The sequence below is a fragment of the Microtus ochrogaster genome, linkage group LG1 (assembly GCF_000317375.1).
Source record: "Microtus ochrogaster isolate Prairie Vole_2 linkage group LG1, MicOch1.0, whole genome shotgun sequence".
NCBI lineage: Eukaryota > Metazoa > Chordata > Mammalia > Rodentia > Cricetidae > Microtus > Microtus ochrogaster.
The window spans coordinates 21,917,755-21,934,014 of record NC_022027.1 but is presented as its reverse complement, the minus strand read 5'-3'; the positions used below and the strand labels follow the sequence as shown (position 1 = coordinate 21,934,014).

Genomic DNA, 16,260 nt, shown 5'->3' with positions numbered 1-16,260 from the left:
TCACCAGAAAGTAGTTCAAATGAAGCACGATTAATAAAAACTCAGAGACAGATGTTGGGGTTCAACCTGAAAACCAGAAAAGCAAAGCAGCCAGTCACTGGCTCTTACCTCCACCTCAGTTCGAAGATGGCAATCCTGCCTCCAGGAAACCTCAGAATGAGATTGAGACTGAGCGCTGTCTCCGCCTGTTTTATAATACTCATTAGTTTTGGGATTAAGGACCACTACCGCCTGGTTTCTATGACCAGCGGGTGTGGCTACTGGGGTTTAAGGTGTGTGTCATTGTGGCTACTGGGGTTAAAGGCCCGTGTCATTGCTGTCTGGTCTGTAAGGCTGGCCGGTGTGGCTGTTTTACTTTTCTGATCTTCAGGCAAGCTTTATTTATTAAAATACAAATGAAATGCGGCTACATTCCAGAACATTCATCCCAAAGGAAATGCCCTACTCATCAAGCGTCCATGTCCCCCTGTCCTTCACAGTCTTTGATCACACATTTGATTTTTGTACGTTCTTCTTTAGTTCAGGCATTTCATTCACCGCCCCGCCTTTGGCGCCTGGCGTCTTCCACTCAGCGCGGTGTGCCAGGGTTCGTCCGAGTTGTAGTGAGCGTCAGAACTCCATTTCTCCCCGACTGAGTGCATCCCCTTGTGTGTGTATAGTGTTCATCCAGTCACCACCTGGTGGACTCTTGGGCTGTTTCCACTTTTCAGTTGTTACGCTTTACTGCCGTGAATATTTCGGTATGCAAGCTTCTGTTTGAACAGGTTTTCAGCGTTTGGTATACAGCCAGGAGTGGATTGCTGGGTCACGCAGCAGCGAGTCGCGCGGCAAGCTGTCTCCGCAGCTGCACCCTCTTACATGCCCGCAGTGAACGATTTCTCCGTGTCCTCTCCGACACTCATTTTCTGCTTCTAAAATTACAGCCATTCCAGTGTGGGTGAAGCCGTATCTCACTGCGCTGTGGATTTGCCTAATGACCCGGATGTGAGCGTCTTCTCAGGTGCTTACTGTCTGTATCGCTTTCTCGGGCTTCTGCTTATGTCCTTTGTGTATTTCTGATTGGATCATCTTTTGAATGTCTGAATCCCTTTTTGAGTCTGAATTCTAGTCTCTTACCAGATATATAATTTGCAACTACTTTCTCCATCCTGAGTTGTCTTTTCACTTTGTGTGTTGTGTGTGTGTGTGTGTGTGTGTAATTCTGGGCATGTCTGAGCTAGTATTGGATGTTTTCCTCTCTGCCCGCCCTATTGCCTTGAGACAGGGCCTCTCACTTGCCTGGAAGCTTGCTTTGTGCTTGGCTCATGGGCCAGAGAACTCTTGGGATCTGCCTGCATCTGCTCCCTGGTTGCTGGGGTTACAGCCATGCCTGCTCATGTAACCGTGGCTCCTGGGGACTCGAACTCTGGTCCTGAAGCACAAGCAGAAAGCGTTCTTAGTTTAGTCTCCCTCAAGGTCCTCTCCCAAGCCCCTTCACTTTTCTTTCTTCCTCTTTTCTTAAGACAGGACAGAGACTCACTATGTAGGATAGGTTGGCCTCAAACTCAGAGATCCGCCTGCCTCTGGGTTGGGTGTGCAGCTCGACGCCTGGCCTACCTTCACTTTCTCCATAGGTGAGCAGGGCTGTGATGTCCAATTCATTTTTATTGCTTGTGGTTTAAGAGTCATATCCAGAAAACCATATCTAAATTTAAGGTCACCAAGGGCATATCTGTTCCCTTCTCAGTATTGTGGTTTTAATTCCTATATTTAGATTTTTGATCTACTTTGTATAAACTTTGCACCCAGTGTGAAGGGCCAGACTCTATACTTTTCCATGTGGATATTTTTCCTAATTGGTTTGGCATCCTTGCTGAAAATCAGTTAGTCTAGTGCACTTTCCAAAGTTACTTCCTGACGTTCGATTTCATCCTATTGGTCTGCGTGTTTACTTATGTATCAGTACCATAAAATAAAATCAGAAAATCCAAGTCCTTCCCCACTTCCCCGTTATTAGAGATGCTTGTTTCATTGGTCCCCCGGGTCTGTTACAATTCCATATGCATTTTAGGATTAACTTTCTCAATCCAGTGAAGATTTCATCTGGGGTCTTGTAGGGAGGGAACCGACTCGAGATGGTGGTGGTGCTGGTGTCAGCCCAACACGTTTTCCAACTTGTGAACGCAAGGTGCCTTTTGAGTATTTACATCTTCTCTATTTCAGTAATGGACGGATCATCTACATGTGCCACCTCCTCCGTGAGTGGATTTTAAGGGTTTCATTTTCCCCATGCTATAAATGGCATTGCTCCCTTAATCTTATCTCACCATTGTTTGCTAGTGTATAAAAACACTTTCTGTGTTCTCACACACAACATCTCTGAAATTTTAGTTAGCTAGGTTTGTTTTTTTTTTTTTGGTGGATTCTTTAGTCTTTTTAAAATATAGGATTATATTGTCTATTAATGGTAGTTTTACATTTAAAAAAAACCTGAATCCCTATTTCTTTCTCTTTTTCTAATTTCTCTGGCTAGAACACTAGTTCAGAGTTGGAGCTCATCACAGAAGAGACTTTTCCCTGACCACAGGGGTGAAGGTCTCATTCTCTCATTGTGTTATCAGCTGTGGGTTTTCAGAAAAGCCTTTTAGTAGGTTAAGGGAAGTCTCAGCTTCCTATTTTTTTTAAACCAGAAAAGGCTATTGTATTTCATTAAATACTTTAAAAATCAGTTAAAATGATCATCCCCCTCCTTCCACTACTACAGATGACATTGCTTTTCTTAAGAGTTGTTTTGATTATTGACTTGAGCTCCTCACTCGTTACAGATCTGCACAGATTCTTCGCTTTTTGAGTTTTTATAACTTGTATTTAAATAGGGATTGATCTATCTTGTCTAGGTTATATAATTTTTTGGAATTAATATTTATTTTTTAATATATTTGTTATTTTAATATATATTTAATATATGTAACATATTTGTTCACTTAAGGTATGATGCAATTCAGTATTAAGACATCTGAAGAGTTAGGCTTTAAGCATTTACTTTCCTAAAGCAATATGTATGTACAATTCTAAGAGTGAGTGACTTAAACGAACTTTTCCTTAAATATTAAGGAACCAGCTGGACATGGAGGTGCACAGCTTTAATCCCAGCACTCAGGAGGCAGAATCAGGGATCTCTATGAGTTCAAGTCCAACCTGGTTCATATAGTAAGTTTAAGGCTAGCCAGTGCTACACAGTGAGACCCTGTCTCAAAGAACAAAAGCAAAAACAAACAAACAAAAAAAGAAACAAAGTCAGTTCAATAAAAAGGGACTGTGTTTCACTTTTTAAAGAAAGTAACTAAAATAAAGGCTATCCTAATATGAAATAAGAATATATTAACCATAACATTGTACTATAAAAGACTGGACTTCCGTTTACATCCATTTTATATTAAGGAAAGGACTTCTACCTTAAAGAACATTTCATACAACGTTACTGCCCGGGGCATTTTACAAACAATAAACAATTCACCGAGATGATTAACATTCACGTATGTAATTAGAGCTTACAAATGTACAAAATTTTGAGTAACAAACACTTTAAACTTATTTTTCAAATATTCAATTAGCACCCCCCCCCCATATTTTGATTACAAAGAAGCACAATGGGTTCTTAACACAATTGGCTAATTTGTGAGAAACCAGGCGGCAGCAGACAATGTAAGACCGGCCAAAGAACTGCATCAGTATCAAAGGGACAGACCCAATTCCTCTTCTGTAGTATAAAAGAACATAAACCCACATAGTTAAATACTAGTTAGGGGAAGAACATCATAGAGTAGATAGCATTTATTTTCTCTACACAGACTTGCATATCTTAGTGTAAAGCATCCGCTTTAATATCAGTAGCAGCCTACCACACACGGTCCTTGCTGGATCTAGAGGGAATGGGATGGCTATTTAAGTAGGACCTAGAGATCCTATCAAGTGTTTGTTTGGTCAGTCTTATTTTTAATGTTGTGTTTTCCTTTATTATTGGGTTAAACCAACTTTAGTAATAAAATTTACAACTAGAGCAGATTTAATATTATTGTACCTGAAAAAAACTAGACAGCATAGTCTTTAGTATGTCATTAAAATAGTGGTTTGATTAAACAATAATAAAAAGTATGGAAGCTCGCGTATGACAAACTTATAAAGTAATATTTTAGAAGTTCGTATGTCTGTATTGTCGTAACTCTGGACAGCGTGACTAAAATGTGCCCGACTAAAGAGAGATGAAATTCCCAGTTAGTGCTGGATTGTTCTGGGGCAGTGCACTTGTCTTCATATTGTTTATCCGAAGGTGGGACTCCAGTCCACCAGCTGTAGCTTTAATTTACTAAGCGATGAAGCATCTCATCCTGGTCCATGCATTCCTTCCTCCATTGTTTCAACATCTCCATTTAGAAATGAGACACTCTGTGCCTAGGAATGTGGCGTTGCACGGTCACTGCAGATGAATCCACTGGTAGGAGAGGGCATCGTCATTTAGAGGGCAAAGCATGAAGTCATATCTTTACAGTCACAACGCACGCTCCAGCTCTTCCTAGGCACAGTGGGGCAACCTGGTAAAGAAACGAGAGACACAGGTGTCGGGAGTGGAGGAAGATGGAGCATCTGAGTATCCAGTGTGGAAGATGAGTGCATGACAACCAGACAGACCGTCCAGCTTAGACAACTTGTTAACTGTAACACAGCCACTTCCTGCTTCGGGACGAGGCTGGCAGTGGGGTGAACAGTGGACTTTGTGATCTCAATCCAGCTCCTCTTTAAATGTCTTTTTACCCATTTGTTACTGTACTTAAATATTCTTAAATATACTTTTCAGGTACTACAAGTCTAAGCTCACATGTTTAAGTGCTTAAAAGAGCAGCAGAACTAGTAGTATCTAAACAAGACAGCTATGTGGCTACAGATTAGTGACTTATAATAAAGACAAACTAGGTACATTCCTGCTTATGGTTAAATCTCTGTTTCTCAAGGATTAGACTATGCCCTACTGTAACCTTAACTATAAATAGCTCTGGGAAATGGCGACTGTGCCTTTGTTTCAGGAGGCTGTTAGGATCACCTTGTTATGACACCTTTCAGGAGGCTGTTATGACTAACTTGTCATGCTTTTGTTCTGGGTCTGCAGCTCTGCCTATTTGCCTGTCAAAGCTCCACTTGAAAACCCCCTACTCTTGAAGTATAAAAACCCTTATCTTACCTATGTCCAAAGCTGATCTCTCGAACCCCCCTTAGGGAGAGACGCCCATGTACACAAATAAAAAAGCTTGCTTTCATTAATCTGGCCATGGTTTGGGTCATGGGTCTTTCTCCTGGATTCTGTGGGATTAACACCTTTTATACCTTCCACTGAGTCATTTCATTTCCTGAAGTTCATATCACAGAAGTCCTTTTATTCTGTTATCTTTTTTAAACTTCAGCTCCCTTTCCCCAAGCTGCTTCGTGATTAATCTTCATCATTAATTTTACTGTATTTTAGAATCATGTAGGAAACACCTCTACATGTATCTGTGAGGGCATTTCCAGAGACTTGATTAGAAGTGGGTGGGTTCATTCCACAGCTTTGGGTCCTGGACTGAATTACAGGGGAGGAAGGGTGGAGCACTGTGGCACTCTGAATAAGAATGGCCCCTCATATATTTGCATGCCTGATTCCCAGTGGAGAAACTGTTTGGAAGGATTAGGAGGTGTGACTTTATTGAAATAGCTGTCGTCTTGGAGGAGGTGTGTCACTGGGAGTGGGCTTCGAGCTTCCAAAAGCCCACACCAGGTCCAGCCTCTCTCTCTCTCTCTCTCTCTCTGCTGCCTATGGATCAGGATGTAAAGTGCCTGGTTCTGAGGCCATGTGTGTCTACTTGCTGCCATGCTGCCCACCATGGTAATAATGGAATAGCCCTCTGAAACTGTAAATAATTCCCCCAATTAAATGCTTTATTTCCTAAGTACTGCCTTGGACATGGTGTCTTTTCACAGCCATAGAACACTGACTGAAACAGGCATTGATATTTATTGTGCCATTCTTCCTGATTGAAGACACAATGTGACCAGCTGCTTAAATGCGCCTGACACCATGCATGTCCCAAAGGATAGGGCTTTTCCTGAATGAGATGTGGGTAGCTATAAGCCTTTTGTTAATAAGCTCAGCACATTGGGTTTCTAACTTGTTAATGTAATTTAGGTTTGCCATTTATTAGATTATAACTGGAAATTCAATATGCTCCAAGATATCGAGTATTTAAAACTTATTACTCGTGTATGGGTAAACTGGTATTTCTGACTCCTATCCTCACCTATTTTCTGCAGCATCCTTGTCCCTTTGGTGCAGTCCCCCCCCCCGTACCCCCGTAGTCCTGTCAGCTCTGCCACTGCTAGAACATTTCTTCAGACGAGTGTTGGTTAATAACTTATCTGAATATTCATTTCCACTTCAAATGAATTTGGATTTTGTTATAAAGCCAGACCCTGCCTGCTGTTTTTTTTCATATTTAGTCAAGAGGCAACTTTATTTCATTAAAAAATTCCTTTATTGTTGTTTTATGTGTATGAGTGTTTGCCTGCATGTATGTATATGTACCATGTGTGCAGTTCCCATAGAATCCAGAAGAGGGCATTAGGTCCCCTGGACCTGGAGTTAGAGGATGTGGTGAGCCTCCAGGTTGGGAGCCAAACTTGGGTCCTCTGCAATAGCAGCAAATGCTCTTACCAGCTGAGTCCTCTCTCCAAGCCCCACACATGTGTGAGACATGTCAATGTTGGATAAAGTGGAGAGGGTCTTATCAGAAGAGTTGTTTTCACAGTAGGAGAGAAGTGAGACAATTAAATGGCATACCTGGGTCCATTCGTTCGTCTGGGGATCGTAAGCCTCCACTATGTTCAGGTAGGTCTGCCCATCATAACCCCCGACAGCATACAGCTTGTCCCCAAGCAAACAGACCCCCACTGCGTCTCTGCTGATGCTCATGGAAGCCACTGCAGTCCACATGTCTGTTTTGGGATCATATCTGAAAGAAAATTTTACAATGGGAGCTGACACTGCTCTTGAAATATTTTGTGTAAAAACATCTGTCCTTCAAACCTATCTTCTGCCTTATCTGTGATATGAATACGCTGAACACATTTTAGAGAAAAAGATCAGTATTTTCCTAAAAACTTCAAACTTTCGGTGCTATAGATTCATTTAGTAGATACAGCACCCTTAAGAACGCAGCATGAATATAAAAGTAAAACTGCTTCAAGGCTTCAGTGTCCCTGCTGAAAATGTGGGCAAAGCAATACGTTAAACTCTGTGCAAGATGACTTCCCTCTCAGTTACAGTAGCTGTCCATTGTTTTGGTCTTTTCGTTCTTTTTAAACCAGACCTGCTCAATGACGTCATTTAAAGGGTTGACACTTCATGCTAACGGCCATGTTGCTTCTGATGTTTATGGCATCAACACCTGTCTTTTCATCGGTGGGACAAATCACATAAAAGACTCCTGTATCTCCTTCCTGGATCATTGTACATAACGAGCAGAGTCGGAATTACCTTCTCTCCACAACAGATGAGATGTGGCCATAACTTAACTGCCTTTTACAACACCAGTTCTGCTTGTTATCCGAGACTGTGCGCTATTACCAGCGAGTCTGGACTTATCTGACAGCCCTCTTGTCGTCTACAGTTTACTAAGTAAATCACTCTAACCTCAAAAAAGTAACTCCGTTCACCCTTTCTGGTACTCACTGATTTCATATTCTCCATTAAAGATTTATTTACATATTTATGTATATGAGTATTTGTCTGCATGTATATCTACATACCAGAAGGGGACATTGGATTGCAGGGGACTACAGTTATAGACAGTTATGAGCTGCCATTGGGTGCTGGGACTTGAACTCAGGACCTCTGGAAGAGAAGCCGGTGCTCTTAACCACTGAGCCATCTCTCCAGCCTCTCATATTCCTGTTTAAACTCTAAAATTGCTACTAATGCTCCAGCACTCTGAGTGACCCACACACAGCCTGTCCCCTCCCCTGGCACTCTCCCACCACTCACACAGCAGCCCTTCATTTCCCATGTGAACCGTATTTTTTTCTGTTTTGGAGTGAAATACACACATGATTCTTCCTGTAAAATGCATCCAATTCTCTCTTGTCCTTAAACTAAATAAAAAGTATTATATGAAGACCCAGCATGACACCCAAATCTTCACTGCTAATAGGCCTCTACTTGACCTAAAAGTTGAGTTTCTTACAACCAGTATGGATGACTTGGTGAAGCCTTAAAGACTTACAAGAACTTTTCATTTTATTTTATCATTTTCTATTATTTCATTGTACATCAAAATGGGCCAGATATGTCCTTTTCCTTTCCACCTTTTACGTGACTTCCAGCCCCTAACTCATCCTTTCTGAGATTTCGTTAAACTCCTTTGCTTTAATGTAAGGTTCAGAGTCTAGTAGAAAACAGCTACACGGTAAACAATTGTCTTCTCAGTGAGCATTGTGTGTTCAGTCCCAATCCAAGTAGGAGACTTGGAGGCAGGCAGAAAGACAGCAGAGCTGAGAATCCAGTGTTCACACTGCATGGGCTGGATGCTCAGTACAGACTTATTACTTTGTCTAGAAGTGTGAGTTCTTTCGTGAGTTGTTAATTTTCCTTCATAGGAGTTACCTCTCCACACAGTCGGAAAGTCTGGAAGTCAGGTTGGACGTGGGAGCATCGTGTCCTCCGATGGCATACAGCAGTCCGTTCCAGGTGGTCACGCCCACGCCGCCTCTCCTTTTTGACATCTGGGCACACGGTGTCCACTTATTAGTGTGAGGATCAAAGCACTCTACTGACTTGAGACAAGAACTCCCATCGCGGCCACCAACTGCATAAAGTCTGTAAAAAAGAGCAAACGTGATGACAGCTGGGAAACAGGGCTGCGGTCAGGCTTACCGCAGAAAGGCGTTCCCTATGACAGCTCACTGAATTTGAGGCGCCGCTGAGGATGCAGCATGCTGAAGTTATGTGACTTAAAGGAAGAAGACATGCTACAATTAGATGGCTCCATCTGAAAAAAATGATTTCCATTTCTCTGCCCATGAGGCACTTACAACAATAGCACAAAGGACTTAACAAATGGGTCCTGAGGAAATAAGAGCTTAGGCATAAATAGGACAATATTTATCAATATTTTCTAGACTTCTTTTGCTTTGGTCTTTTGAGCCAGGGTCTCGCTTTGTAGTCTTGGCTGTCCTAGAGCCTGTTATGTAGAGCAAACTTGCTTCAGTAACTCAAGAGTTTTGCGTCTGCCTCCTGCGTGCTGGAACTAAGGATGTGTGCCTCTCTACTCATCTTACCTTCCTTAGGGGGCAGCTCTACAAGGACCTTTACAGTCTGCTTGAACTTCCCTCCTCCCTCTTTCCGCGAGTGATAGTGCCAAAGCAACAAAACAAAGAAATTAATTAGAAACCACCAAGGGATTTATTTTATGCTGGAAGAGGGGGCTAAAAAGGTTTGTATTTAGTCCTTATATAATTGAGAGCCATGAGACCTGTATAAATCTGTTTATTTACAGCAGGAAAAGGGTAGGCAAACACTTTTTCCTAAATCCATCCCGAGGTCACCAGTCTACCACGAATGGAAAGACGGGGCACAAGAGTGAAGATGACGCAGGGAAGATGATGGAGAAAAGTCTTTAGGGAAGCACCGAAAGACCACAGTATTTTAATTTTTAACTGTATGTATCAATGTTTCCATTTTCATCTATGTGGGTATGCATATTCTTGTGTGTGTTATATGGGCACACAGGTTTGTGGGTGCACATATAGGTGGAGCCTGAAGCTGAGTCAGGTATCCTCCTCCTTCACTGCTGTTTAATCTTATGCACCGAGGCAGGCCTCTCAATCAAACCCAGAGCTCCTGGATATGGCCAGCCTCGCTAGGCAGCTTGCTCTGCTGATGCCCCATCTCTGTCTTTCCAGGCTGGAGTGACAGGTGGGCTGCAATACCCACCAGTACTTGTATGGAGTTCATCTCTGGTCCTCATGTTTATTCCACAAGCACTTTAACTGTAAACAACCCCCCCCCCATGCACTGTGTTACTTTAAAAAGAGCATATCATTTTAAAGGACTTTAAACCACCAGATTATTGCTGTACAATTTAATATTGGCTATTTTTATAAAACTTACTCACTCCAAATTAGAAATGTGTGGTCCCTGGACGTGAGAAAGAAAAGCTCATCAATAGGCAACTAGGGCTCTTATGGACAGAAGTCATAGGAAAGGTTTCGTTAGCTTGCTCGAAGTAGTCCTCCATGCAATAAGAAATGCATCTATTGTGACCGAAATAGAACTTCAAATATCTCCTTACTTTCCACTTAGTACAGCCACACCTACTGTGCTCCTGGGGGTGGACATAGTGGCAACAAAATTCCACTGGCGAGCCTGAGGGTCCCATCGCTCCACGGTGTTCAGATAGCTCCAGCCATCATGCCCTCCTACCGCGTACATGGGGCCTTCCAACACGGCCACGCCTACAAGCGAACAGCAGAGAGGGAAGGCCTTGAGATGTTCTCAAACTCATGTTTTAATTAAAATGTAACTACAATGAACCTGAAACATGCAAACGTAACCAGTCACAAACTTAGGCTATAGCTCTGGTCTTCCTCAGGGCTCTTCTGAGGCAGATGGGGCTGGAACAGCACACACTGCCATTACTATAACATCCTTCAATACCCAGAGTTCATTCTTTCCCCTCCAGCACTTCAGATTCGTAGGTTTTACTGGAGTGGTTTCATGCCACAGCCTATCGGTGTCACCATCAGGGAACAGGGTCGGAAGAGCCATTTGTTAATTTGGCCAGCAAATGCCTCTTAAGTTTCTACCAAGTTATAGGCACTCCATAGAACATAGAGGTAAAAGCTGCGTCCTTGTGATCAGTACTGTGTTTTAATCAGGAGACAGACAGGAAATACACATCGGCTATGTGCCAATTTAAACAATGGAGCAATGAAAGCAAGGGTAGAGAGAGCCAAGGAAGACCTGCATGATGAGATGATGACACATGAACAAAAGCATGGGTGCAATCAGAAGACCCTGTACAGGGGAGGAGGTGAAGTACGCAATAGCATGCGGAAGGTCTGAGGGGTGCTTAATATGGCTGGGGTACACAAGTTGTCCACTTGGCTGAGCAGGTAACTGAGGGGGAGAGGGTAGAAAATGAGGAAGTCAGAAAAAGTGCTTCTGGCCTTATCCCTTATCAGGCCTTTAGATTTTATTTTGAATGTGTGGAGAGTCAGTCAAGGATTCTCCTTTGCCCTTGTTTTTTGAGATAGGATGCTATTATGTAAACGAATGCTCTCAAAGTGATGCTCCTCCTTTCTCTGCTTCCCAAGGGTTGGAATTAGGGGTGTGCACCCCCACATCTGGTCAAGTAGATCTTGAGAAGAGGTGTGACACGATCATGGCCAAAACACCTCTGTAATTCAACCCAGCAACCATGGCCAAGTCAGGTAAAATAGCCGTCGTGCACGTGTGACCCAAAACAACTCTTATTTCACCTGTTATATATTGTGTTATATATACTTGTTATATAGGGCTGGTTATTGAAGACTCACACAGACACATGTATACAAAATATATATATTCATATGCACATATTTCAGCTTGTATATATTGTCAATTTTACAGAATATATCCAGTTTTACATATACAAAATATCCATCAAGGGCCTAGAAGGACTCATGTTGTCTAACTTCTTGAATGTTGGCTCTGAAAAATCAGTTTAGCAGTGAAAGCCCCTTTTCCAAACTAAATCTTCATGTAATTCTCATATATGAAGAGATTGAAAATTTTCTTAATTAGGTTTATCTTGTAAATTTAGATAGATAAAATTTATCTATTATGCAAATTTATTTTGAGGAAAACATTGGTAAAACAATTAACTTCTATGTACTATAAGGATTTACCCTAAATTAGAATTGTTTCTTTCCCCATGGTGGCAGTGGGATATACGAATGAATTACAATGACCCTGGATTTCATGGCAAACCTAATTTTACAGGTTTCATTCATTTATTAAAATATATTTTCCAGGATGGAGGTATACCCCAGTTTCAGGATGCTTGCCCTAGCAAGTACACATCCCTGTGTTTGATCCCCAGAATGGTAGTTTGTTTATTTTTTGAAATGATGTCTCTGTGTAGCCTTGACTATTCTGGGACTTGCTCTGTAGACCAGGCTCTCCTCACAGAGATCTGCCTGCCACTGTCTCCTGAGTGCTGGAATTAAACGTGAGCACGCGGAAGTTCCTCTGGCCAGCCCTGTCTGATAACCGCTTCTAAGTAATCACTCAGAGGTTTAATATTAATTACAAACTGCTTGCTTGAATAGCTTAGGGTTATTACTAACTAGCTCTTACCTTTGAATTCACCCATTTCTATTAACCTCTGTTTTGTCACATGTCTCGTGGCTTTACCTGTGCTCCTCTGGCTGGCTGGCATCTCCCCCGACTCCGTACTCTTTTCTTTCTGTATTCAGTTTAGTTTTGCAGCCTAGCCCTATTCTGCCTTGCTCTAGGCCAAAGCAGCTTTTGTTATCAACCAATGAGAGCAACACATATTCACAGCATACAGAAGGGTTATCCCACAGCAACCACTGACAGGTTGGAATATTGGTTTAATAAAAAGGCCTTGTGGCGGAATAAGAGCTTGTCTTGCAGAAGCCCTGGCCTTCTGGTAGTTTCCTGAACCTCCCAGCATGTCAGTCTCTATTCCCAGACAGTTTCCACTTCTGGGTGCTAGCTTTGGAGGCAGTCTTTGTATCTGTCTTTTATTACAACCTAGCAGATTCTTTATGGAAGCCATTTCAAACCTTTTCCAAGCTGTGATAAGGTGAAAATATGGCCACAGACTCTTTGACTTCATGCATTTTCCAGCATTGCCCTGCAGCTCCACTGAGAGAGTGGGGATGCATTGCTTCACTTGGGAGTCTGGCTTTGACTGTGGCTTCTTTGGACCAGTGAGATGTAAGGACACATGATGAAAGCACAGGCGTGAGAATCTGCCCTGGGCGCTGCTTCACGCTCTGTTTTTGATAACTTTGTGATGCTGCCATGCTAGACAGATAGATGAGACCATCCTACAACATCCAGCCCGCACAGACTGATGAACACCAGCAGTGCCTGCACCCATCCACGGCAGCCAAAGCCAAACTGACCAATCACAAACCCATGAGCTCTAGTAGCAAATCTCTGCATTGTGCTTCTATGTTTTAGACAGATGTGATGGCATAGGCCCACAGGTTCAGCACTGGGGAAGTGGAGGCACAAGGATTAGTAATGCAAGACTAGCCTCAGCTACATAGTGAATTTGAGGCCAGCCTCTGCAAGACCCTGTTTCAAAACAGAACAAACCTGCAACAAAAGCGTCTAAGTTTTGGAGCGGTTTGTTATGCAGCAGAAGCTGGTGAAACATGCACTTCAAACCCCAATTTTATTTCTCCATTCCTCCAGTCTTCTCTAACAATTCCTTCTCTTGTTTCACCTGAGAAAATAGAGTTGCCTAAATTCACTTGTCCCTGCTCATGCACCATCAATTCCTTGAGGACGAAGAAAGTGCCTTTCTTTCTTTTCATTTCTGGGTGCTGGTTTGGTGGCAGCCCCTAGGCAGCTGCTCAGTATTCTACACGGAGTACAGTATAACCTCCATGAGCTAAACTCAACTTGCTTTCACTGCCCTTGTCCTGTCTTCTGCACGGCCTATCCAATTCCTTACTGCAGCTGTTTCGACCCTTTTCCAGGCTGTGAGGAGTTGACAACATGGCCAGAGCCCCTTTCTTTTTCACAGCATGACCCTGCAGACCCTGGGAATCTATAGAACAAGGGATACACACTACAGGCAACATTGTCTGCTCAGTGAGTTATCTGACAGGAGAGAAAGAGGGGCTGGAGAGATGGGTCAGCAGTTTGGAGCACTGGCAACTCTCTGGGGCACTGGGGTTTGATTCCCAGGACCCATATGGCAGCTCACAACCATTTGTAACTTTGGTTCCTGGGGATCTGCAGCTTGCTTTGCATACAAGTGGTGAATATATATATATATATATGTATGTATGTATGTATGTATGTATGTATATGCAGGGAAACACACCTAGACAAAAAAGACAGAATGAAAAAGAAATGTCTGTATGATGTTCAATTTTGGTGTGTGTATGTCTGTGTGTATGTGAATTCCCTTCTGCTTAAAAACCATAATACATACACATCTGTCATTGTTGTTTTCCATATACATATGGAAATAGAAATGCTAGTTTTGACGAGTATTTTAACCAGGCCACGTACCATCCTCCTAACACGAATGTGAGGCATGGCTGTCAGCCCATCATGCTTCCTCAACCATTTGGACCCCATACTTTCTGTTATACCCATTGTTGCCTCATTTACGTAAGTGCTGTGTTGGGGCTTCTGCTTCTCAGGTATGAGGGCTGCCTGGCAACAGTTGCTGACTGAGCCCACACACTGGTCTTCTGCCTGGTACAGATGGGAAAAATGTAGCGGCAACCTGCCTTTCTAAGTGGGTCTGCAGATACACTTACCAAGCCCATGCCTATGTGTGGACATAGGCGGCATCACACTCCAGGACTTTGTTTTGGGGTTGTAACACTCTACCGTGTTCAAAGTCTTCAGTCCGTCGCGCCCTCCAACCACGTACAGCTTGTCATCTAACACCGCGACACCGAACTGCAATCTCCTCCCGTTCATGTTTGCCACGGGCGTCCACATATTTGTGCGGAGGTCGTACTTCTCAATGCTTGTTGCTCCTTAACAGTAACAAAGAGAGTTATGGGACTACAAGCTCCACTGTGACTATGTTTCATGTAGAGAAGTGGAATTTTGTATGGTATCAATGTATATTCCTGTGTGTGCACACACATGCTTGTGCACATGTGTGAGTGTGCATACGAAGTCAGAGGGTGGTGTGTGGTGTCTTCCTCTATCACTCTCCACCTTGTATCTCCAGAGGTGTCTCACTGAACCTGGAGCTCACTGTTTTGGTTAGATTAGGTTGACCTACCTGTCTCTGCCTCCCCAGCGCTGGGGTTACACATGTGTGCCAGCTATGTATGTGGTTTCTGGGGGATCTACACTCAGGTCCTCATGCTTGTAAGGAGAATCACTACCAACAGAGCCATCTTCCGAGCCCCAAAGCATATAGGTTTTTATTAGCATTGATAGCAATACTTTGATTCTGTCCCAGTAGTAAGGCCGCTGTCTACCCCCCATGACCTTCTCTTCTGTCATTCTTCCAGGCATCCTCCTGTAGTAAAGGTCCAACAGGAAGGTTCTCTGTTCACAGAGGCTGTGAAGACACACAGAAGTTGGGGGGGGGGGGCATGCAGGGGAGTTTAGCACCGTGGAAGCCAGAGAAACAAGAGTTTGCAGCAGCCAGTTCTGCTGACGATGTCAAACGCACCGAGAGGAACACATAAAAAGTAAGAAGCACAGGGTTGAGCTTCATGGAGGTCACCGAGGACTTTCGGGAGGGTTCCTTATTTGGGTGGCTGACGTGGTGAGGAAACGCAGGCAGGGAGCGCCACAGAGGATGACTCTCTGAGAAGCCTGGCGTGTGCACACAGGGATTCCTAGGCAGAGGGAAGGAGGCTTTGTCCCCAGTTAATCTGGGACTGTGGGGTTGGTTTACAGATAAAAATGGAAAGGCTCTAGTTGAGAGGAAGGAAGCTGATGGCACAAGAGATAAAGGAGACAATAATAACATGACATTCCAGGGAAAGGGGGAAAGAGCAGTAATAACAAAACACAGTGCACGGGCCTGGCTCCTATAGAAGGGAGGGGCACCCAGAAAGGAGGAAGGACAAAGGTCATTTGGGAACTGGACTGTGGGTAGTGATAGAGGTTACTGCCCAAAGGTACCTCTGGAAACTTCTAGAACTCTTTGTTCTCTTCAGATGTGGAACCAGTGGAGATTTAGGAAAACAAATGAAAGAAAGCGAAACAAAGAAAAAAAACCCACCAAAAACTAATTCCCAATTATGTAGAGTTTGAGTCCCTTTCTCTCTTTAAATTGCTAATTGACAGCCAGCTTTAGCCTTACAGAGGATGCCAGCACAGGGAACACTTACTCCGCAGGACCATCGGAGCCACTGTTACTGTTACAGTTTTGTTCTACACATGGGCACGATATCTTCTTAGAGTTACTGTTTAGTTTTATCCTCTACAGTTCTGAATTATTTGAGATTGATACCAAGTCTCTTTCCATCTTT

At 43.2% G+C, this 16,260-nt stretch overlaps 1 protein-coding gene across 2 annotated transcripts in view; it reads right to left on the bottom strand.

The window, feature by feature from the left end:
• Positions 1-3,403: 3,403 nt before the first annotated feature.
• Klhl5 (kelch like family member 5) overlaps positions 3,404-16,260 on the bottom strand; it is a 61,662-nt gene continuing 48,805 nt past the window's right edge. For both annotated transcript variants that reach the window (XM_005359260.3, XM_005359258.3), the window contains exons 7-11: positions 14,575-14,799; positions 10,353-10,515; positions 8,666-8,878; positions 6,845-7,016; positions 3,404-4,571 (exon numbers count right to left, since the gene is read on the bottom strand). In XM_005359260.3, coding sequence (XP_005359317.1) covers positions 4,515-4,571; positions 6,845-7,016; positions 8,666-8,878; positions 10,353-10,515; positions 14,575-14,799 — 830 coding nt within the window. In that variant the 3' untranslated portion in view covers positions 3,404-4,514. The remainder of the gene's footprint in view (positions 4,572-6,844; positions 7,017-8,665; positions 8,879-10,352; positions 10,516-14,574; positions 14,800-16,260) is intronic.